At 36.9% G+C, this 24840-nt stretch overlaps 1 protein-coding gene across 7 annotated transcripts in view; it reads right to left on the bottom strand.

The window, feature by feature from the left end:
- LOC129756408 (uncharacterized) overlaps positions 1-24840 on the bottom strand; it is a 434792-nt gene that overhangs the window by 78286 nt on the left and 331666 nt on the right. For all 7 annotated transcript variants that reach the window (XM_055753271.1, XM_055753273.1, XM_055753274.1 and 4 more), the window contains one exon: positions 12533-12624. In XM_055753271.1, the coding sequence (XP_055609246.1) occupies positions 12533-12624 (92 nt within the window). The remainder of the gene's footprint in view (positions 1-12532; positions 12625-24840) is intronic.

Here is a 24840-nt window from a genome sequence, read left to right as displayed (position 1 = left end):
AAGAGAGTAAAAAGAGTCGTGAGAGAAGGGTCATAAGAGACAAAGCACAAAAAAGTCGAGTGAGTATAAATAGGTAAGAAAGTCAAGAGAATCGAGAGAGTGAAGAGAGTCAAAAGATTCAATAGAGTCAAGTGAGTTAAGAGAACCAAAAATATCTAGAAAGAAAAGAAAGTCAAGAAAGTCAAGAGGAACAAAAGAGACAAAAGAGTGAATAGAATCAAGAAAGTCATGAGAGTCAAGAGAGTCCAGAGAGTCAAGAGAGTCAAGAGAGTCAAGAAGGTCAAAAATGTCAAGAGAGTAAAGAGAGTCGTGAGAGGAGGGTCATGAGAGTCACAAGAGACAAAAAAGTCGAGTAAGTCTAAATAGGTAAGAAAGTCAAGAAAGTTGAAAGAGTCAAGAGAGTCAAGAGAATCAAGAGAGTCTATTCTTTGACCCTATTTCTTGACTCTCTTGACTCTCTTGACTATCTTGACTCTCTTGACTCTCTTGAATCTCTTGACTCTCTTGACTCTCTTGACTCTCTTAACGCTTTTGATTCTTTTGCTTCTCTTTACTCTCTTGACTAGAGAGTCAAGAGAATTGCGATTGTCCAGAGAATCAGGAGAGTAAAGAGACTCAAGAGACTCAAGAGACTCAAGAGAGTCAAGAGAGTCAAGAGAGTCAGAGAGTCAAGACAGTCAGAAGAGTCAAAGAGTCAATAGAGTCAAATATATCAAGAGTGTACAGTGAGTCGTGAGAGGAGGGTCATGAGAGACAAGACACAAAAAAGTCGAGTGAGTATAAATAGGTAAGAAAGTCAGGAGAGACGAGAGAGTAAAGAGAGTCAAAAGGTTCAATAGAGTCAAGTTAGTTAAGATAATCAAAAAAATCTAGAAAGAAAAGAAAGTCAAGAGAGTCAAAAGAAACAAGAGAGTCAAGAGGATCAAGAGAGTCATGAGATTCAAAAGAGTCAAAAGCGTCAAGAGAATCAAGAGAGTCCAGAGAGTCAAAAGGGTCAAGAGAATCATGAGAGTCAAGAGAATTAGGTATGTAAAGAGAGTCAAGAGAGTAAAAAATCAAGAGAGTCAAGAGAATCAGGAGAGTCAAGAAAGTACAGAGAGTCAAGAAATTCAAAAGAGTCAAAAGAGTAAAGAAAGTGAAAAGAGTCAAGAGAATCAAAAGAGTAAAAAAAAATCAAGAGAGCCAAGAAAATCAAGATAGTCAAGAGAATCAAGAGAATCAAGAAAGTAAAGAGAGCCAAGAAAGTCAAAAGAGTCAAGTGAGTTAAGAAAGTCAAGAGAGTCAAGAGAGTCAAGAGAGTCAAGAGAAACAAGAGCGTCAAGGGAATTAAGTGAGTCAATAGAGTCAAGAGTAAAGAAGCTCAAGAGAGTCAAGAAAATCATGAGAGTCAATAAAACTAAGAGAGTCAAGGGAATCAAGAGAGTCAAGGGAATCAAGAGTGTCAAAATAGAAAAAAAGTATCAAGAGAGTCAAGAGAGTCAAGAGCATCAAGAGAGTCAGGAGAGTCAAGACAGTCAAGAGAGTCAAGAGAGTTAAGATCATCAAGAGAGTCAAAGTCAAGAGTGTCAAGAACCTCAAGAGTGTCTAAAGAATCAAGAGAGTCAAACATTAAGAGAGTAAAGAGAGTCATGAGTCATAGGAGTCAAAAACAATCGAGTGTGTCAAAATAGGTAAAAAAGTCAAGAAAGTTGAGGGAGTCAACAGAATTCAAAACGTCAAGAGAGTCCCGAGAGTTCAGAGTGTCATGAAAGTAAGGAGTGTCAAGAGAGTCAAGAGAATCAAGAGAGTCAAGAAAGTATAGAGTGTCAAGAGAGTCAAGAGAGTCAAGGAAGTAAAAAGAGTCGACTCAAGAAAGTCAAGAGAATAAAGAGAGTCAAGAGAGTCAAAAATATCAAGAGAGTTAAGAGAGTCAAAAATATCAAGAGAATAATGAGAGTCATGAGAGTAGGGTCATGGGAGTCATAAGAGTCAAAAAAGTTGAGTTAATCCAAATAGGCAAGAAAGTCAAGAAAGTTCAGAGAGTCAAAAGAGTCAAGAGAATCGAGCCGGTTAAGAGTGTAGAATGAGTCAAAAGAGTCACGAATGTCTAGAAAGTCAAGAGAGTTAGAAGAGTTGAGAGAGTCAAAATAGTCATGAGCTTCAAGATAGAGATTCAGCAAAGGGAATCATGAAAGCATAGATCGTGAAGAGATAAAAAAGAGCTAAGGGGATTAACACGCTCTCTACGTGTTGGAAATCTGGAGCTCTCTCGCTCTACTTTCACGCGTCGTTTTTTTTGTGTGACAAACGCGTTTAGTGAGTCAAGCGAATCAAGAGTCAAGCAACAAATATAAAAGATGATTTTTTCAAATTTCATTCTGAATTCATTTCATAGTTATGGATAGATAGCTAAATTCTAAAGTATTTTAAAAAAACTTTTTTCCCTTGTAAAAAAAAACAAATCATACCAAGTGCAGTAAAATACTTCGATGAAGGTTAATAAAAAATCTCTCCAACGGACCTTTCTAGATCATTTTTGAGAACATTGAAGAACCATCAAGCCATTTCCATTCAAATCATACCCACGTTCCAGAACTATATTTCTTCAATTTTATTTCCTCCTTTTATTTCGATGAATATTTGAACTCACATTACATACCAACTCAATGACTCCATCCCAAACTACCAGGAACATGAGCTCCAGTTACACGTTTCTACAATCCAAATAGTAGGCACTTTCCAACAAACGACCAGATTTTGATAAGGATCATCATACGGGGTCGGGTGATGTCTTTTTTCTCGTTTCGTTTTTTCGTTTTTATCACGCTGAGATTTTCCCATCCGGAATGTCACCTAACCTTATTACAGATTCATTCACATCCCGTGGAAAGTCCCGGTCGGCATTTACACTTTCCTGAAGACTCTTTAGAGCGGGATATTCTAACAGCCGAAAGAGTAGGGAAAACACCAACCGGAACGCCTTCCGGAGTGACGGAACAGTACTACTGACACTTTATCATCCAACTGAATGACCATAACCCGTCATAAAAGGACCACCACACCGGAAGGACTTGCCGCTTGCCATCAGGATGAAAAGGTCTACACCTTCCTCCGTGGAATCTCTTATTTGGCTAATTGGAGCTTCGTCGTCGAGGTCCCGGCAAATTGAGAAAAGTGTCGGAGTTGACGGAGTTTTTTTTCACACTTTTTCCACTGGCGACAGTCGGGCGGGTGTTGAAAAAAAAGAGATCCAGTCATTAAAATCACATTCCTATTGCTCAACTGGTGTCTCATAAGTGCCTTCAAGTGCGAAATTAGCTGGCTCATGTCAAAGAGGCGACAACGCGATGTTGAATTCCGTCCTCTCGACCAGATATCTCGCACAAACTTTCGAGGTTAGGTTGGGAAGCCGGATTGAAGTCGGGTAGCCGAAAAAACAGGCGGACATACATAGGTTTATGGCGTGTAAATTGTAATTAGTCCAAAAAGGTGTTTTTATCTGTGGTTGGACAGATTGAGAAAGCTTAAGAGGGGGTAAATTTCGAGTCGTTCCCATATATAAGGGACAATTTGTTGCCTGGCTAATGCAATTTTACATTTAAAGGGGAAAATTATGAAAATAAGCATTTTCCAAATATTCATTCAAAATTTCTTCAACCTGATTCTAAATTGAATTTTTCACATTTTTTATTCTTTTCAATACTTTCAAAACAAACAACCGAACCTGAATGTTTTCTTCCAAAATCTGTAAGCAGTAGAAGATTTTTTTTTTGTTATCTGACATTTTGCGCCGAGGGTCTTTAGAGTTTTCCCAAAATTGTACATTTGATTCATTTTTACGACCTAAACACATATATATTTTTTGGATTTCAAAGATTTTCATCTTTCGAGTAAGATTTGGTTACATTTTTTGTGAATAGAATAAACTCATATTTGGAAAAAAAAAAAATCTGAAAAATTAATACGTAAAAATGTGTAAAAATGAACCAAATTTTAAATTTTGGAGAAGATCTGAAGACCACCGGCGCAAACCTGTCAAATAAATAAAAATCCTCAGTAATCAAATGTATCTTTAACCTATGAACTACCTTATTTTTTGTGGAGAAGGATAGTCAGCTCAAACAGTAAGTTAACAAGCATTCCACCAGAAAACACCATAACAACCGAGTTAAGCGAGCTTGTTGGCACCTAACTGTGTTTAGATACATCCCAAAAGTTCGACCTTTCCTGGAGAGGATAAACCACCCCAAAATTCTCCCATCTGACGGCTACCTTTCCGATTGTAAGTAGGTGTAAAATAGAGTGTGAAAGGTGGACGGTTATTCGGTCGAAATCATCCTCTTGGAAAGTTCCTATCCGAGTCAGCAGTCAACTGACATAGGGTGAGAATGCCCGAATTGACTATATTTACTTTCCCCTCAGGCGTGGTAATTGCATGAATCGGGATAAAATAAACGGAGCTATAGTTTCGGCACTTCTGCCGACACCCGAAAACGGGGCCGCCACAAAATGACCGGTAATCCTTTGGTCGATTTTATTATTGCTCGCAAAGCTGAACATATTCTGGCGCTTATGCATGTATATAAACACGTAGATTTTCCACGTCAGTTCCCACTTTTTCCCCTAGAGTTACGTACCAGTTTTTTTTTTCTCTCAAACAGGATCCCCAAAACTTACTGAAATGTTGAGATAGACCTGTTAAGAATGAAAAGGTTTATTTTTTTCGGTGTTTTCGAAAATCATCATAAAGAAAAAAAATGAGAGAATTTTAATATTCAATTCATGAAAGTTTTAAATATTTGGTAAATTTATAAGAATAACTGTGATATAGTGTTATTTTTCAAAAAACCTACTTAGTTTTCAAAATCAAAGATAGAAATACAACCCAGAAATGAGAAAAAATGTAAGAGAGCTATTTCGGGTACACAGTAGACACCTTCTTTGAGTCGAAAACGTGGGCCAATGCTTATTATTGCTCCTCAATCGACCGACACCTTACTCAACATTTCTCCAAAAATCAATACAATATCTAGCTGCAATGATTGAAAGCTTTGAAAGAATGAAACCCGATGAAAAGGTTTTAGGGTTGACTGACCCAAATTTGAAATTAAAATTCGATTTTTTAACTTCAAATTTATGAGCATATGTCCCGAATCCTCAATTTTCAATTTTTTTTTTTGTTAAAAATGTGAGATTTGAAATAAAATATGCTCCCTATAAATCAAGTATCATCTCAACTACCTTAGAAGGATTTCCCATTGTTTCAATCCTTTCCAAGAAGTAAACAATTGTACTTGGGTAGTTGATGGTACATCGAAGTCTATAAGCTTCCATTTGTCTACTTTCGGTTCCGGTAAAATGCTTACTGAACACACACACCATGGGCATTTCTTGGTTTTTCCTGGGTGGTTTTGGAACGCCAATTGAATTTTAAGTAGGTACAGGCGAATCAGCTTTATTAGATTGTTTACCCATTGAAGCGTATTTTATCGATCAGCAATGATAACACCAAGGATATTTTCAAGATACCAGCTGTAATATTTTTTTCACTTTATTTCCAATGAAACCTTGAATTTCCTGGAACTGTTTCACCCATGATTGAGATATTATAATCGAGAAAGAATATAAACCAGCAGGAGAAGCTTTCTAGGATTCCTAAGTTAAACCGTATTCTTCCACTGGAAGGCCAAATCAAAACGAACAAACAGCAGCAGCTTCAAAAATCTGCGCTTTCTTAGCCAATCCGTCTTTTCCATTGGAAAACCGAATCAAAAGAAACAATCAGTAGAAGCCATAAAAATTTACGCTTCCAAAGCCAATCCGTTTTTTTCCACCCCAGGGCTAAATCAAAACAAACAATCAGCAGCAGCCTAAAAAATCTGCGTCTTTTCCCATCGAAAGGCCAAATCAAAATGAACGATTAGTATCAGTTTAAAAAATCTTCGCTTCCTAGGCCAATCCATATTTTTCCGTCGAAAGGCCAAATCAAATCAATCAGCCAATCCGTCTTCTTCCACCGGAAGGCCAAGTCAAAGTAAAAAATCAACAGCAGCAGCAGTCTTAAAAATCTGCGATTCCTAAGTCAAACTGTTTTTTTTTTTACCGGAAGGCCAAACCAAAACAATCAGCAGCAGCAACGTTAAAATCTTGCGCTTTCTCATCCAAACCGTCTTTTCCACTGGAAGACCAAATCAAAACAAACAATTAGCAGCAACCTTCTATATATAAGCTTCCTAAATCAACCCGTATTTTTCTACCAGAAGGCCAAATCAAAATAAACAATCAGCAGTAGCCATAAAAATCTGCGCTCCCTGTGCCAATCTGTCTTTCTCCACCGGAACGCCAAATCAAAACAAACAATCAGTAGCAGCCATAAAATTCTGCTCTTTCTATGCCTATCGGACTTTTTCCACCGGATGGCCGAATGAAACAAGCAGTCAGCAGCAGCCTTAAAAATCTGCACTTTATAGACCAATTCGCCTTTTCCATCGAAAGGCCAAATCAAAATGAACAATCAGCATCAGCTTTGAAAATATTTTTCCACCGAAAGACCAAAAGAACAAGTTATCAGCAGTATCTTGAAATATCTTCGCTTCCCTTGCCAATTCGTCTTTTACCACCGCAGGGCTAAATCAAAATAAACAATCAGCAGCAGCAGCCTTAAAAATCTGCGCTTTCTAATCCAATCCGCCTTTTTCCACCGGAAAGCCAAGTCAAAGCAAAAAATCAGCAGCAGTCTTAAAAATCTGCGATTCCTAAGTCAATTTGTTCTTATTTTCAACCGGAAGGCCGAATCAAAACAAATTCAGCAGAAGCTGGCTGAAAAATTTGCGCTTTCTAAGCCAATCCGTCTTTTTCTATCGAAAGGCCAAATCAAAACAAGTTAACAGCAGCAGCATTCTTAAAAATATGCGCTTTCTAATCCAATCCGTTTTTTTTTCAACGGAAGGCCAAGTCAAAGCAAAAAATCAGCAGCAGTAGCCTTAAAAATCTGCGATTTCTAAGTCAATATTTTTGATTCCACCGGAAGGTCAAATCAAAACAATTAGCAGCAGCTGCCTTAATAGTCTGCGCTTTCTCATTTAAACCACCTTTTTCAAAAGAAACTATCAGTCGCAACCTAAAATATCTGCGCTTTCTAAATCGATCCGTCTTTCCCCACTGGAAGACCAAATGAAAACAATCAACAGCAGCCTTTGAAATCTGCGCTTACTAAGCCAGTCCATCCTTTGACACTGGAAGGCCAAATCAAAACAAACAATCAGTCACAACCTTAAAAATCTGCGCTTGCTAAGCCAATCTGTCTTTTTACACCGGAAGGCCAAGTCAAAGCAACAAATCAGCAGCAGTCTTAAATATCTGCGATTCCAAAGTCAATCTGTTTGTTTTTCACCAGAAGGTCAAATCAAAACAAACAATCAGCAGCACCTTACAAATCTGCACTTTCAAAGCCAATCTGACTTTTTCTACCTGAAGGCCAAATCAAAACAAACAATCAGCAGAAACCTTAAAAATCTGCGCTTCCTAAGCCATTCCGTCTTTTTCTACCGGAAAGTCAAATCAAAACAAACAATCAGCTGCAGTCTGAAAACTCTGCGCCTTCTAAGCTCATTCGTTTCTTCCCATCGACTGGCCAAATCAAAATAAACAAACAGCACCAGCTTTGGAAATCTGCTCTTCCTAAGCCAATCCGTTTTTCTCTACAGAAAAGTCAATTCAAAACAAACAATCAGCAGCAGCCTTAAAAATCAGCGCTCCCTTAGTTAATCCGTCTTTCTGCCGGAGGCCGAATTAGAAAAAAAAATCGTAGCATCATCCTTAAAAATCGGTGCAATCTATGCTTATTCTTCCAACGCGATTGTCGTGATTCCACGTTTATTATGGATTATAATAACTATAATTATTATAATTAAGCCGAATTGAAAAATTTCATGCTTATATTACGTTTTACATTAATTTTGATTAATTTGAAATGAAAATAAAAAATAAAAAAGGGACAAAAAATCCGTCTTTTTTGGATGTTGCCAAAATCGAATGTTGTCAAAATCGAACGAGGTCTGTATAAGAGAAGCTGCATATTACTTCGTATTATAAAGAGGGGTCCTGAAAAATTCAAATTTTTTTTTTCGGTATGTCCGGATTTTGACAAAACCACCTGGCATCAATGACTGACTGAAAATGATTTTGTTTTGCCTTGTATTGCCAAATTAAAAAAAATGTTGCCATAGATATTAGTTTAATTCTATTTTATATCTTATTTTAAATTTGATTTTATGTTTATTTCATTTAATTTTCTTTTTTAATATCCTTCATCCCATCTCTACACTTTGAAGTTTTAACTTAACAATACCAATCAGATTTAATTTAAATTTGGTACCTCTTAGTAGGGAACATATTCCAAACTGGGTTATTTCCACTTCGACGAATATTTATAATCAAATGCATGGAATTTACAGAACTCCTCATTTGGAACTAGTTGTTATTTTTTTTATTGTGAGAGAGATGAGTCACAACTCGGTTTAGTCAGAGAATAGGAACCCAATGAATCCCTTATCATGGACTTGAGAAGTGTTTTTCAATAAATCTTAACTGGATCGAATAGGGATTAATCCAAGGAAAATTAATAACACATAACTCAAAACATCCAGATGAAAAAACGTAAATTTTGGTAGATATTAAATATTTTCCATTTTTACGAGTTTCTCTTTTCCTGGCAAACTCACAATGTACAATATCCCTCAGAAGTTAAAAGTTTATTGGAAATGGTTAGGCTCAAAGATGTTCATTGCTGGTGAACTTAGCTTCCAAAAATGTGACATTTATCTAAACACTTTAAATACTGAATGTTACGAATTTTAAACAATTTATTTAAACAATCTATGACTGTGATCAAATATGGGAGCATAATTTTGTTGAATGTTTCAATTCCTTCCCAGCTGGGTCGATTGAAATCATGCAACTCCAGCTCGTGTCCCCGGTTTCTCAACAGGCAACAAACAATCGGTCGACCCCTGGAGTGTTTGAGTTTTTCAGAACAGTCTTCGATTGGCGTCTCGCATTTAAGATTTTTTTTCTTCTCTTTCCTTTCGGTTTCATGTCTTATTTCAAGAGTTCCACGCCACCTTTGGGTGGGTCATAAAGTTACAAAAATCATGGTCGTGTGCCGCCCATAAACAGTCCCTGGCTCGGGAAACAAGGCGGAACAACAACAAACTATAACTACAACTATAGGTTCAAATATGGCAGCCTAGAACCGGGCAAATCGAATCGAATCGAGAAAAAATGGTCGCCACTCTTCTCCGCTCTCACTTGGGGTGCAAAATTGACGTGCTTTACGATATGCAAACCGGAAGTGCAACAATATAAACAAAAGCCTCGGGACTGGGTGCTGGGTCTGAGAAATACAAGCTGAGAGCCGGAAAGGACATGAAAAACAAACCAAACCATCTCGGTTCGGAATTGAAATGCATTTGAATCGATTCGCATGCCTTGTAGACTTGTAGTGATTTTTTTTGTTATATGCGAACCATCGCCTAAGAACTTCGAAATCCTTAGAAGAAAGGATGAATTTTCTATGAGAGCGAAATTTGTTTAGAAGAGCCAAACAACGGTAGGAAAATGTGTGCCAAACATCTACCTTTACCGTGGCCAAATTTTTGGCGAAATTGTTTGATAGACAATTTTATAGCAGATGCTAGGCGAGGAAATATTCGATACACATTGGAAACCAATAAACTAGTTGAGGAAACCAATGGATTCCTTACCTTGGACTAGGAAACCTTTAAAGAGTAATACTTTCCTAGGAAAATGTAGATGGTTCATCACTATTCTCAAAATTAAAGGGTAACCAGAATTTTAACATGAAGAAAAAAACGATATTTAACTAATTTTGTTATTTTCCCTTTTAATCACATATCTGGAGGAAGACTCAGTGTTTTGCTCACTTTTGACAATAAAAATTATGTGTTGAGAACACAGGTTTCAGTGGACGATAAGAGTTAATGTTTATTGTCATTCTTCATCTACTCGTTACAATGTTACTTGTATCATAAGTGATAACTAATTTGTCACTATTCACATTCACAGGCGGATTCCGTGACCGGGGAAGTACTCATTTCTAAATGAGTAAAATGATATTACTACTCATTATCATCTGCTAACACTGTAGAGTAACTGCCAACCACAGTTTGAGTATTCTTTCTTCACAGTGTAATGATGTAAACATTTGTACCGCGTCTATCATCATCGCATGTCATCAGCTGGGGGAGGAAGACTGAATAAAAAAAGAAAAAAATCTTTCAAATGTCAAATTTCTCTCATCAATCTACCGACCAGTGCGAAGGTTCAGAATCTTACTTTCATATTTAGTGAATTTCAAAGAAACTTTTATGATACTGGAAAGCACTTGTTTTGCATGAAACAATGATTTAATTAGGTTTTGTTTTGCTCTGGCAAATTCTGCATGATCAGGCGTATTGAATTGCTCAAATTTCGTTGAAGTTTTTGAAGCTGATAAATAAAAATTGTTTGATTAATGGTTGTTCTAAAAATAGCTTAAATAACAGATTTAGATTTTGGGTAGTTCCCATTGACCGAACAAAATTTTTAAAAAGTTAAAAGTTTACGATTACAAATGTTTTCGTCGCTTGTGAACTGGCAACAAAACACACACACTTCCTACAATCTAGTACTTCACTTTTCTTTGACGTAAGTCTGTCGAAAGTTGGAAGTCCGAAGTAAAATTTAGTGCTGGCGCGTTAATTTTGTTTTTAATGGCAAATATTGTTTCGCCGACTGAGCAGCAAATTTTCTGCCGGGGATAAGGATTTTGTCCGGGACAGTTCCGAAAACCGTAAGTTTCAACATTTGGATACGTTCACACAAATATATCTGGAAAAACCATTGACTAATGGAAACTTAAGATTTCAATGCCCTTCTGAAAATTTGTACTTAAATATCTGAAGAAAAAAAAGAGGTAGTCACAGTACCTATAACACTACACCCAAAATTCAGCCTCTGTGCCAATGGCGTGTAGTCTATTTCATAGCACCATTGGTACAAGAAGATAACGCGACCGGCACTGATTCGATTTGCGCCCACCGGCATTAACCTCCCAGCGCAACCGAATTGCGTATGTCTGAATGAAACAAAATAAAAACGTTTTCGCGTCCCTCCCCATCGCATCACAAGCCGAAGAAGGATGGAAATAAATACCGGCCAACACCAGGCAGCCAGCGAACCGAGCACTGTGCGTGTGAATGTAGCAAAAGCAACAACAAAAACATCCTTCTAATTCAATCAACCGGCAAACACGGCTAAGCTGTGCGTGTGTATGTAGCAAAAGCAACAACAAAAACATTCCTTCAATTCACAGGCAAACAACACCGGCCAAGCTGCCCGGCTTTAGCAGCTGTGTATATGTAGCGTGTGTATGTAATAGCAGGCAGTAAGCAAAGCACAGTTCTCATTCAATGGGTTTCCCGTTCCTTCACTCCCGTTCCCTTTCCCGTTTCCATCATAAGGCAAAGGAATGCATTGAAAGGAGGCCAAACGCCAGGAAGCCGCTGTTGTACGTTATTTGTGATTGATCGGTAACAGAAAGCCTATGACAAATATACCTCATCCTGCATGAAGCTCGAATAGTACAGTGGTTAGAATGTCGGACTGGCAAGACAATACAATTGGTGATGTGAGTTCGATTCTCACTACAGCGCTGTGGTTTTAATTTTTATTTTCTTGTTTCTGGGATGAATTATCCAATAGGAAGGAAATCCCATAAAATGTTTTTCTTGTTTCGCTTGAATGTAGTGGTCATCATTTTGGTTGGGAGCCGAGTCCTTATGCCAGTTACGGTTTTTCAAACATACCGTCTTCGGCACAGTGCACATTTCAGAGCATTATCGGCACAGAGATTTGCTAAAAAGGCATTGGATTTTTGCAACCTCTTCTATGGGTGTACTTTATCAAACATTTCGAATAAAATAGAGTACAAATGCAACTAACTGAAACTTTTGGAAAATTAGTTTTTTTTTTCAAATTCACAGAACCATTTATGTCGATAAGGCAAGAACTAAAAAAAACCATCCAAACACAGGAAAAATTATCCATCGACTCGTGGTCTGAAATGGCAAATAAAAACAGCTCAACTTCTACAACAGCACATCACATAACAAGGCTCCAGTCAGCCAGAAGACACTGTAATTTGATAAAAAATATAACAATTCCGCCCCATATTAAACTCTTGACTTTCAGATCATTCCAGACTTCCTGGGTTTTATTTCTGTTTTTTTTTTTTGACATCGCCTCCAGTAGATATGTATGTTGGCAAATATGTGCTGTATGGGTTTTTATTTTTACGAACGTGTTCGTACGGGTTTGTGTATGAGGAAAATTTGCCCATTTTTCCTGAAGATTGTGGGAAAAATTTCCTCCCCGTTTATCTGGGTGGGTGAGTTTCTCGGAAACGAATTGATTCAATCTTCCCCAAGTCTCGTCTTGGAGGAAAGAAAAAACAAAAACGATATCATTTTTGGCATTCTCGCCCCACACTTACCTCATTAGTATTCCATCGATGTCGCTGGGTTGGGAAATGGTCAGCCCGTGGTAAACTTTCTAAATTTTCCGGAAGTTTGATCGGTTCGCCATCTGTGGGTCAAAATATGGGAAAAGAGAGAAAAGAAAGAGAATGATAATAAGTGTGCTTTTATCGGGAAATTGATTCAAAATCGCCCCGAAGTCTTGGCAAATTATTTAAGAGGCGACTTCCGGCGCGGTCGAAAGCGTTCGGAAATATAAAATTGGAGTAAATTGTCGAAAATTATTATCCCGCGCACATCGTGAGAGTTTTTGCTTGGTTTAAAGATTGAGAAAACCGGAATTGGAAAGCTCAGCTAATTTAAAAAATAATTTAAGGAGGGAAACTGGATTAGGCTCACATGGCACTGAAACAGAATTACAATCAGTTAACTTCTAGTATTATGCAGGAGGAAGTTTTCATAAAAACTCTCGAATTTCAACATGATGTTGTAATCAGGACTCATTTTTAATCATAAACTTTTAACTATCAAAAATTATTTTATTCAGATTTTCTTTCAATGTTGCGCTTCAGGAACAGATCCATCAAATCTGCTAATTTGTCATATTCATAATTCAACGACAATCGCAAGGCACCCGTGGGATCCACGTGGCCAGCAAACGTCCACTAGCCAGGTAATAAATATAAGAAAAATGACAAATTTATCCACGCTTCCGAACGGGCTTTTCCCAAATCCCCCGAATGCGTGAACTGGCAACCACCAGTCAACGGACGGAAATACGCGAACGGAATACACACGTTTCCGGATCTTGATAACGGAATATCCTGCCTAAAGCGGGGAAACGAGAAGAAAAAAAAAACAATCCCAATCTGGAAAACCGGAGGCAACATAAATTTAATGCTACCGGTCACGCTTTTTCGATTTGTTAACAAATTTGCTGCCGCGGAAGAAAACCATGGACGGGGAAGCTTTCTTCTTGGGCCGAAAGTAAAAACTTCTCGCGCCTCGCAGGTGAAATAAATTACATCCAAGGTACTTGTTATAATGGTTCTTCTTATGGGTTTAAGCTGCTTAATTTTATTGTTTCTTTGCTCATATCAAGATATGCTTCTGGTTAGGTTGAACGATATTTTTGACTTCATTAACCCATAAAACGCGATGTTTTTCAAGGAAATTTTCATAACAATTGCGTTCACAACTGATAGAATATCAGTGTAGGTAATCAGGAGCAAGTAGTTTTGCATTAATTTTCAAACATTTCATAAGCAACAACTTATTATATTTTTTTAAAAAATAAATAAATTCGAACAACAACCTTCACACCTTCACCCGGAATCACAGATAAGCTCTAAATAATAAACTTTATTTTCAAAATCCAAACAATTTTTAGTTGAAAGATACGAAAAAACTTCTTAAGTTGATATTACAATGAAATCTACATGAATCGCATATAGCAGAACGAATCCCTATCCACATTCGATCTACGTTGTTTTCACATACAACTCATATGAAAATATCGTGAATTCTGCTTACTGCGCGAGCTCTGAAATTCACGTAGGTTTTACGTGATTTTCATGGTGGCAAGAATCCATGTACATTTTCACGTATCGCGCATATGAAGAATTTATTCAGTGTGCGTGGAGCGTAACGTCAAATGGAAGTCTGCTTGGGTAACGTCAAATGGAAGGCCATCGCTCAGTATTCTCCACGCTAATACTTATTTAGTACTATAACTAATGATCTCTTCTCTTAAAGACGGTTTAAAATTTATAATATTTATGGGTTAAGCAAACCGTAAAATAGAAAAGTAACGTTCAAACTTTTGACAAAGTATTAATTTTTTTGAGGCACTAATAAAAAATCCTTTGATTTTGAAAAGAATATATTTATTCACCATTATTAACTTTTTTTAAATTTAAGTACGGAACTTGATTCAGAGTTTAAAAAAATTTGATAACAAATAACTTTCAAATTCATATCTGCCAAAATTAGATATCCAAGATTCGAAGTATGGTTCCGTTTGTTTTCTCAGAGACACAATAAATGATTTGATTGAATATTACAATGCTCATTAGTTTTCTCCAAAGTTTGAGCTGTCTCTAATTAAGAAATGACAAAAAATGCTCTTTATTTTAATTGTCCATTAATTTTCTAATGTGAGTTTTGATTTTAGTGTTTCAAATTAAAGGCTGACTTAGAATTCTTATCTGGATAACTCTGGAACTGAATTTAAATTTAAAACTCTTCATTGTTGAATGATGTTATCTATTCTTTAACTGAATTTGATTTTGATTCTAACATTAGGATCATTTTCTATATTCTAATGTTGATTTCAAGGAATTAAAAATTCTCCATTGTTCTTTTATTTCCACTTGCTCCTTAAAAATTTTAATGTGCACAATTATTTGAGACTTGGACTCTGAATTTTATTTCCGTGGTCCACAAGTTTATTTCTAAAGTAGAAGTTTTTATTTTATAATTCAACTTATTCAACTGAAACTCTATTGTAAGGATGAATGTTTAATCAGGATCGACATCTCAAGTTAGAATCAACGATGTGCAGTTTTATTTTGCATTTTATTTAGCAGAAATATAGCTTGTTTTCAGAATAAATAAACTAGACTTTTTTTACAAACTGCTAGAGATATATCTCGAAATTAAATGAAAAAAAAATTGCCCCCTCACCTCCCTAGAAAAATTTCCCTGGCCTCCCGGCGGCTAAATGAGACCCTGTTTCTACCTCTTCGAGTAAAGCATTAACATTTTTAATCAGTGAATGAGAAAACGGAAGAATTAACCTTTTTGCGTAAAATTCGCCTTTATTCTAGATGATAAAAAAAGGTGAAATTTACCTAGAAAGAAGGCGTGTTTTACCTTTTTTTTCCTTCTATCAGTATATTTTCCTATGTGGCCAAATATCCTTCGGCTTGATGACTGCACTCAACCGAAAAAGTAATGTTAAATTCACCTGGATTTTCACGTATCCACATTACGTGATTTATTACTTTACAACGTGAAGCACTTGAAACCTAATAAAAATCACTAGATCCTTATGTGAAATTCACAGAGATGAATGCTGTCAAAACAAAGACACATTTGATTTATGTGAAAATCCAGTGATCCGCCAAGTATAGAGGGACTTGCTTTGCTGCATTCTACATGAGATTCACATAGCTCTGAATGGCTTATTGACGTAAAATCTATGTGAAGGAATACAGTTCTCAATATGGCGTGGATCAGATAGTTGGTGCCTAAAGAAAAAACAAAACTGAGTGATAGAGAAGCTTACTGACCTGACTGACTTTTCGTAAATAATCAAATTTTGTTTTGTGATTGTAAGTTACATCTTTGTCCTCAATTTTCAACTTTGTCTTCAACTGGATTTGAAATTGAGGCAGCTGAGACTGTCAAGCGACCATTAAACTGACAAAACAAATGCAATTTTTCGACGAATTAAGGAATTGTTTTCGACTAAATATGAGGCCTTCAGAACCAAAGGGGTAAAGTGGAAAAAATATCAATTTTTAGTTTATAATGCATTACGATGTTTCTTGTTTCATACTATATTTGGTGAAATTTTAAGATTAATAAAATTTTTCCTTCATACTTTTCCGATCGAACGAAAGAAAATTTCATTTTTTCTGACAAATGTATTAAAACGTGAAAAAAGAAAACTTTTAAACGCCTTTTCTCCAAAATTGCTTTGATCACTTAGAACTCGTCATCCACACATAACCAGACGTTGTTAACAGATGCTTTCAGAGCTGCGTATATGATCTGTTTTGGGCAACGGAACGAGCTCCCATTGTGTTGAGTTTGCAAAAATCGATTATTTTGAACCGCTTTCAAATCTCATGATTTTGTAATTTAGGAAACACAGTTCATATACTTCGAAAGAACTTTTTGATCGTCACTACTAGAGTCATGCTTGGTTCTGGAGCTTGATGCCATCGGTATCCCGGTATGAAATTATCGAGCTACATCCCGAACTAAGGCCATCTTTCTACTGGCGTAAGCACGAATGACTTTCCGGTCCAGAGTTTTGTCCACCGGTTTCCGCCCAGTTTCTGAAGCTGCTTTCCTCTTTATTTTTCCGAATCGCAATTCGGAACACTATTACTTCTTCCGTTTTCTTCAAATGAGTCAGCGAAATGTCCGGTAAGGTACATCATTCGTGCACGAAATGCTTCTCATTTTCACGAAAATTATAAAAACAGGAGCTCACGATACAAAGAGTTTAAAGTCTAACTGTAAACAACAATACACAGCTGAAATCATAGGATTCTATTCAAATCGTGCCTAGACATAATGGGACACCCTACAGATCTGTATATTTTATTTCGAGGAAAAATATCTACATTTTGAAGACATCAGTGTCAGCGGATCCGTAAATCAAAAAACCACTTCTGTTATGATTTAAATTTGAGGAAGCAAAATATTTGCGCTCTTGAGTCATTATCTTTTCCGTTATCAGTAGGTCTCCTCACACATATGATTTCAGTAGGATGGAGATGAATCATGTGCTTCCTCACTGAAAGTCATAAGTCAGTTTACTTAGTAACTACCTTCTTTAGAACAGATCATTTTATATGAACCTTTTCACGGGGTTCCGACACTCTCTCGCGTTACCCACGCTAATTAGGGTCAATTTCGAATTATAACACATTCGCAATAAATGGGCTCAACATCCTGAACGGGTCCATAATGCAATAGGTATGCTATATTCGTCGTCGTTGACGTCTTCACCGGACTTATTGGGCAGAGCAATGCTTTCGGCAGGTATTTTGTTTCGGTTTTACGATCCTTTCTTTTTTGTATGGACCTTTTTTCCGGATCGAACCCCCTAAGGACTCCACACAGACTTCTTTTCAACGCCAGAAACAACCTTATTATTACCCTCCTGCTCGCTTCATGGTGTAAGAAATCATAATTTGTATGGGCGATGATTTATGCCGCGCTCGGTCGTAAATCCGTTTGAGGCTAGGAAATTCTTGTTCAACTGCTCAGAAATGTCTCCAACGCGTTAGATGAATGGTTTCTTCCAACGAATGATGAAATACTGGCTGGAAGATTTGAGTTATTTTTTTCCAGCCTGTTCCTCTAAGCCTTCCTCGAGGGGTGCGTGTTACGATCATAAAAAAAATGGAAAAACTACCGCACCACCCATAAGGACAATGTAATTGAAGTGGATCGTAAAACAGAAACCTCGACGAAGGCTCTTTTTCTGACTATCCTTACAAGTTATGAGTCGTCTCTATATTTTTTTTTATACAAAAAAAACTAAAAAGAAAATAACTACATCAAAATGAATCTCCAGTGAAACCTTTGATAAAGTGCGATTTCTAGAGAATTAAGCGACGACCCATAGACATGTCGTGGAACCCGAGCAAAGTACCATATAAATGGCTCGACGATATGCATAATTTTGCTTAAATTAGCGATTAATCCACTCGATGTAGTGAGTTATGAGCCAGATGGGGATTCCAGAGGTCCATTTGTGGTTTTAAGCGAGCCAAAAACCGATGACTCTTGAAAAAAAAACTGAAGAAAGTCCCCATCAATTTTCGCTAATCAGGCATAAAACTAGCGAGCGCTTCACCGTTGACAAATGGTCAGAACTTTTGGAGATTTAGGAAGGAAATGCCTCATTGAGTATGGCGAGCAATAAACCATGTCATATTCAACGAGAAACAAATGGATGAGGAAGTTGTGAGGAAAAAGTTCCTATATAAGAATTCCTAAGCCTGTAGCAAAACAAAATATTTGAATTAAATCCGTCTCTCTCGGTTAGCTTTGAAACCTCGTTTAAAAATCCATTGAATTTACACTTAGGAGCAAAACAATTCATAAATTTAAATTGAAATCTCACCTCCATTCGTGGCGTCCTACAACTTATTTTGCGAATGGGGGACAACTATTTACGCGTCTCGCCAAAATCGCAAACGAACGAACCAGTTTTCGCTTGAAGTGCGATTCACAAATTGTCAGCGAGAAATTTAACATTCATCCACCCACATGTTGTGTCTGTCTGTTTGGGGGAGGATTGGGTCAGAGATAGCAGCAGCTCTCTTTAGAGCTCTTCAAACTATGTTGACAACTCCATTTAACAGCTTCTCTTCTACCCTCTTTTAGTTCCCCAACAATTCAATGGTGGGAAAAATGACGGGCCAAAAAGGCAAAGCTTAGAAGAGCCAACAGAAAAAAAATCGCTTCAAACCGAGATAATGAGAGTCGTTCGCGCTCACAATTTAATTATTTTATAATTAAAGTAATGATACGGTGTATAATTTTAAATTAAACCAGTATTAATATGAATTCGCGGATGGCGGGTGGCGTTTTCAAACCGAGAAGGCAAAAATAAATTTGCAGCAATGTTGTTAGCATTTGCACTTTGCCTCCCTGTGTTTTTGTGACACAACTCTAGACCGAGTTTTGGGGATTCAATCAGCGAGACGAGTGATCCGTAGAAATTTTAGCCCGTTCTGAATTCCATTCTCTCGATTAAAATTTATTCCACTAAAAAGTAAACAATGTTTCAAAACTGGCAAATCGGTGGTTTTCCAGACTTCAGATCCTACTACAGACTACAGACCCTACCTTATGAACTCAGATATGCGACAGAGCTTTTACTTCTGGATCTGACTTTCAAATTCTGTCTTTCGGCGTTAAACTGATGATAAATATCTTACTTCTGATTTCTGATCTCTGATTTCTGAACTCTGATTTCAGACCTCTGATTTCTGACCTCTGCATTCTGTCTTTGTCTTCTGTCTTCTGTCTTCTTTCTTCTGTTTTCAGTATCTGTCTTCTGTCTTCTGTCTTCTGTCTTTTGTCTTCTGTTTATCCAAAATGACTTTACACCAAATTAAATGCTCTTGTTGCTTTTGATGCTTTTTTATCTTCATGAAAAATTTGTCAAGGAATTTGACTTTCTTCCTGGTTTGAGTGAGTACCCATATAATGCTTTTTAATTTAGATAGGAATTCTTTTTTTTTAAATAACTATAACATACAAGGTGCTTTGATCATAATCTTTTCAACCCTTTATTTTCTTTCCCCCTCCTTCAGATGAACAAGATAGAAACGTGTATCTATTTAGGAATGTGCTCCTCACGTTAATTGAACCCTTTCTCTCAGCTCTAGTGTAGCGAAAAACCATTTTTTTCTGCCGTTCCGAAGTCCCGAAATCGCATGCTGAAAATCTATATTATAAACAATTTTAATTTGTATACATTATCATATTTTCGCCAACAAGCGACTAGTTGGAATTAAAATGCCTTCCCTTGACCCCTCTGTTTCCCCCAAAATCCAACGTCTAGGGCAGGACAAAACTTTAGTAGTCCCCAAAAAAAGTCATCGCTTCCACATGGGAGTCCCACATGCTGCTGCGGCTACCAATTTAATCTGCTTTGGGAAAATCGCGACTCTAGTAGGGCCAACAATTTTGTATGTGTGACTTCTTTTTTTCAGGTTTTTTTCGGGGGTTTTATTTGTTTACTTTTTGGTCCGACGCTTCTACTTCCTATTAGAGGTGCCACACACCAGGTGGACGTTTATATTTCCGCTCCATTCCCATAAACCTAATGATAATTTCTTTCCGGCTTACATTTATTCTTTCTCATTTGGGCGGTGAAACAATGGCGAAGAAAAAACGGCTCGAAAGGTAACTTTAAACGGAATTCGGGAGGGGTGGGAAGGTTAATTTATAGATAACAATGAGTTATTCTAGTTTTCCGCGCACTTTTCCGGTTCGTTTTTTCCCAAAGAGAATTTTTAAACTAGTTTTATTTTTTTTCGCATGGTTTTTTTCCTACTACATTTGTGGCACTTCATGCAAACGAATTGATCATTGTTTGCTAATTGGCGAGATTTTGTATCACAGTTTTTTTGCCTTCTTGCTTCTAGTCCTTTTTTTCGCATTCAATCCCTGCGTGCTGTCATTTAATAGCCATTCAAATCCCACTTTGTCATTCCGCCTTTTTTGTTGATAAATTGATTAAAACTAATGATTTGATTTATTCACTGGAAATAAATTATACAATTAATACCACCTCGTGCCATTATTGGGAGGGGAAGGGGGTTCAATTTCAAGCCCCAACTTTCCACAAAACCACCAACAATTCCTCTCCCCAACATGCCGAAAAAATCGTCAGAGGGGCGAAACAAAACAAACCAGATACGAGGAAAAAAACCGAGATGAAAACCATTAAGCATTGTCCGAAATGGCACTCGTTTAAATCCATTTAAATTCCATCAATAATTTATTCTGTTTATTTGTTTAATTTGAGCTGACTTTTTTCACGCCACCAGGATTCGCGTGTGTCTTCCTCGTTTATCCCGGTGAATGAAAAAAGGTTACTATAATGGTTGTATCTCGTTGAGCATTTTTGTGGATATATGTTTTTCGTTATTCAACCAGTTGACGATTGAGAAAACGTACCAACATTTTAAGTTATCAACATGGATCTTATCAGTTCATGCTTGTTTTTTTTTTTTAGAAAATGCTACCAAACTCTTCATCAAGATTTAGTTAATGTTAAAAGACTCTTAAAAATCAATTTAAAAGTTTGCAGTCAATTAAAAATGTTGTACTCACTTATTTATATGCAGTTTTGAGTGTAAAAAATACACCCAAATAAATTGGAGAAGAATTTTCTTTTTAAACCTTTATTCATATTGGTTCATATAGACTGAACCTTCAAAGCACGTTCTAGTATGTTTGGAACTTTGGGTTGCCTGAACGTGTTTCCATTATTCTGGTCTTTAATCTTGCCTTAAAATTAGACAAAATAAATCTTGCTGAGTCATGCTGGAACTTATTTGAAGGAGCTTAAAAAGACGTTCAACTTGAGGAATTATTGTATAGATTGTTGTATGCAGAGTAAGGTTGCCAGATTACCCGGTTCTTTCCGGGTTTGACCGGATATTCAATGTTAAATTTGGGAACAGTCCTGCTCGACCCTGTTGCCCGGATTCTTTTTAAAATGTCCGGATTTGGCAAGGATTTATTCATTTTTTTTTTGGCAAATCATAAGAAAAAAAAGGTCAAATTGTGCTGTACATTTTTTTATTTATGCCTTTAAAAAACGATTTTTTTGTCCAAGTGATAGGTTTTTTGGAAGCCTGAAAAACAATTCAAAATCTGTAAATGAAAATGGTTGAAAAAAAAAATTCAATTTTATTGTTGATTTTTGATGAGTAATATCCTGCTGATCGAAGTAGTCAGCTGACGTTTTCTTTAAAGCTCCTAATTCGCTTCAGTTTGTTTGAAAATAGTGAAAATTTGTAGAAAAAAGTGTTATTTAATGTGCGTGGATTGGCCTTAGTTTTTCGAAAGGTGGTCAGTAGGTTCCACATCTCAGAAAGGCCCCCATGAAGCTGAGTACATAACAAAATTGGTGAGCTCGTTCCATTGTTTTTGTATTTATTTGTTAAGTTTTGTATTTATTTGTAAATCGTGACATTATTTTTCATAAATCCTATTTGCCAAATAGGATTTCCCGTAAACATAAAAAACCCTACCCTCTCCTGTCTGAAAACAGCATCTGTATGTAGGGTCGTATGAGTTCTCTGCACCTGAAAAGTTTATTTAGCTGTTTCAGACCATCCCTTCTATGATTACATTGACTTGCCGTGGTGTGCATTTTGGTACCACACTAATACTCAATATCAGCACTTGAAACGAGTATTGAGCCCAGATACTTGTTTTGGCATCTCGTGTCGAGATTGATCTTTAGTTGTACCTCGTGTATCAGCCAATGCAAGATATGTGTAGTCACCCTATGCTATGCTATGCTATGCTATGATTTTTGATGAGTAATATCCTTTTTTTCTTTAAATAAATGATTTTCAAAGATAGATCCCAGCAAACATAACACGCATTAGAAATGTCAGCTCAACTCGTTAACAATGTTAATGCGAATCGTAATTCCTACCAAACCAAGTAAATGATCGTAAACATGGTTAGTTAAAGTCTACCGACTCGTATATGACAAACTTGCGCCATGTTTGCAAATTTGTCTCCCGTGTGCGGGATTCAAGTGAGAAAACAACCTTGTTGTTCTCTCTGCGATTTGCAGTGCAACCAGATTTCTAAAAATCAGAGGGTCCATTTGGTTAAACTGTCCAATGAGAGAAGCAGCAAATATTGTCGCTGGCAACGGTTTGCATGCATTGAGAGCAAAACTTGCGCTCTCTCGCATACTGTCAGGATGTACGGTAAAAGGTGTTGTATATCGTCCAATTTTAACAACACTTATCGCATAAGCCAGAAGTTAAAAATATGTATGTATATTGCCTCCACTTAAATACGTAAATGCTGTTTTTTCGAGTTATATAAACTGATTTTAGAATGTATATCAAGCGTATAGCAAAGTTTGTTGAGAAATATACCTACAAAAATGTTTGCTGGGATAGACATCAGTCGTCTCACTAAGAATCAAACTTCTGAAAACTATGAGTGAAGCAAATGTGGCTATTTTGGTTTTCATGTTTTTAAAAATTTTCATCCGAAATTAGCTCTTCTTATCACAACTTAATAAAACTTTGATACCAATCTAGCCTACTGTCATCGTCAAATAACTCCATCAAATTGGGTGTTTGAGTAATTCCAGCAATTTATATTTCTGATCGAGTTTTTAGAACGACTGAAACGCTTTCTTCGCAGTATATTTATGAGATCTATTAGTTATCATGAGTAGAGCCAGAATCTGCTGGTAAGTAGAAAGCACTAATGAGGTTTTGATCTGTTTGTATGGAACCTTCTTTAAAGTTAGAAAACAAAAACAACTAAGTCAGTGAATTATGGCAGTAATAATGCTCCCGGATGCCTTTTGGATTTAAAAATGTCCATCTAGCAATCAAAATGCGATAAAAAACCAACTCGGTATCGAATTTTGAATAGGCAAATGCGCCAATATCGCTGTTTCGAGAAAAACGCATTCAAAGTTTGACAGCTCCATAAGCACCAAGCAAAAATATTATTTTGTTTCCTTTATTTCTCATAAACTAAATATCCTTTAGATAACTTTGTATAATAAAAATGTAGGTCTTCGAACGTACTTTTTCACCCAGCTGATAACTCCGTTTGTTTACATTTGGCGCATTCGCCCTATTCAAAATTTGCTACCGAACTATTTATTTATGGGTTATTTCAAGTCAAGTGTGCACAGCGAAAAATAAAACTTATCCGAAATCCTCCCAACGTGGGCGATAGACTAGCTGAGGTCTGCAATCTACAATAAATCCTGCATTTTTAAGAATTACCCGCCCACCTCTTATTATTGGACCCTCCCTTCTTTTGATCACGATTTTCAAAAAGCTATCATTTTCAAAATACAATATCTCCGAACTTAGAAATCATATAAAATAAAAAAAAAATATCCGTTTTAAAGATTTCATTTAAATCTATCGATGGATTTCATTCATGTTTTGAAAAATGACGATGATAACGTCAAATTAACGATCCAAAATCAAAACGTTGGTTTTCTCGAGAAAAAAATTTATTTTATGTTTGCATCGTGTTTTTGAGACAATTTCACGCAAGAACCAATCAAAATCGCAATATGATATTTCTAGCTCCCGAAATACTAAAGACTGAACGTTTTTTCGACGTTTTTTTTTGTACATTGTCTTAGTGATTTCTCAATTTTCGTCATAGTGGCTCCAGCCTGTGCTTTCAGGCAAGTACCCTTCTTCTTCTCCCGCTGCGTTCAATGACTGCCCCTCAATTTGCAGCTCTCGTCCTATTGACCATCGCAAAACATGCCCAATTGACGCATCCAGTTCATCTGACGCGCTGCGCTTGTATTACCAGAACGTGCGTGGTTTAAAATCAAAGATTTGTGAGTGCTTCGTTGCTACATCAGAGCTCGGCTACGAAATCTACTCATTCACCGAAACCTGGCTCGATTCTTCAGTACCGTCTAGTCAGCTATTCGGCTCTGATTATAATGTAGCAGGGGTGGTGGAGTACTTATAGCGGTGTTAAACAAGCTCAGCGCATCATTGGTTACTTTGACTAATACCAATTGCATAGAAGCCTTGTGGGTGAAAGTTTCTCATGCTCATAGTTCGTTTTTAATTGGTACAGCATATATTCCACCGGAAAAAAGTCAGGATGGATCAATTATCGATCTGCATGTTGATAGCTTATCTGAAGTTAGATTGCAACATCCTTCGTGCAGCGTTATTCTTCTCGGTGACTTCAACCAACCGCAATTGACGTGGATTCGTGGTGACAGTAGCAGTATGGTGATAGACCCTACTTCGGTATTAACATCGGCTAGTGCATCACTTTTGGATGGAATGCAACTGAATGGAATGGA

Source organism: Uranotaenia lowii, chromosome 3 (genome assembly GCF_029784155.1).
Source record: "Uranotaenia lowii strain MFRU-FL chromosome 3, ASM2978415v1, whole genome shotgun sequence".
Classification (NCBI taxonomy): domain Eukaryota; kingdom Metazoa; phylum Arthropoda; class Insecta; order Diptera; family Culicidae; genus Uranotaenia; species Uranotaenia lowii.
Note: the sequence above shows the minus strand (reverse complement) of the source record. Positions and strands in the feature narration are given on the sequence as shown.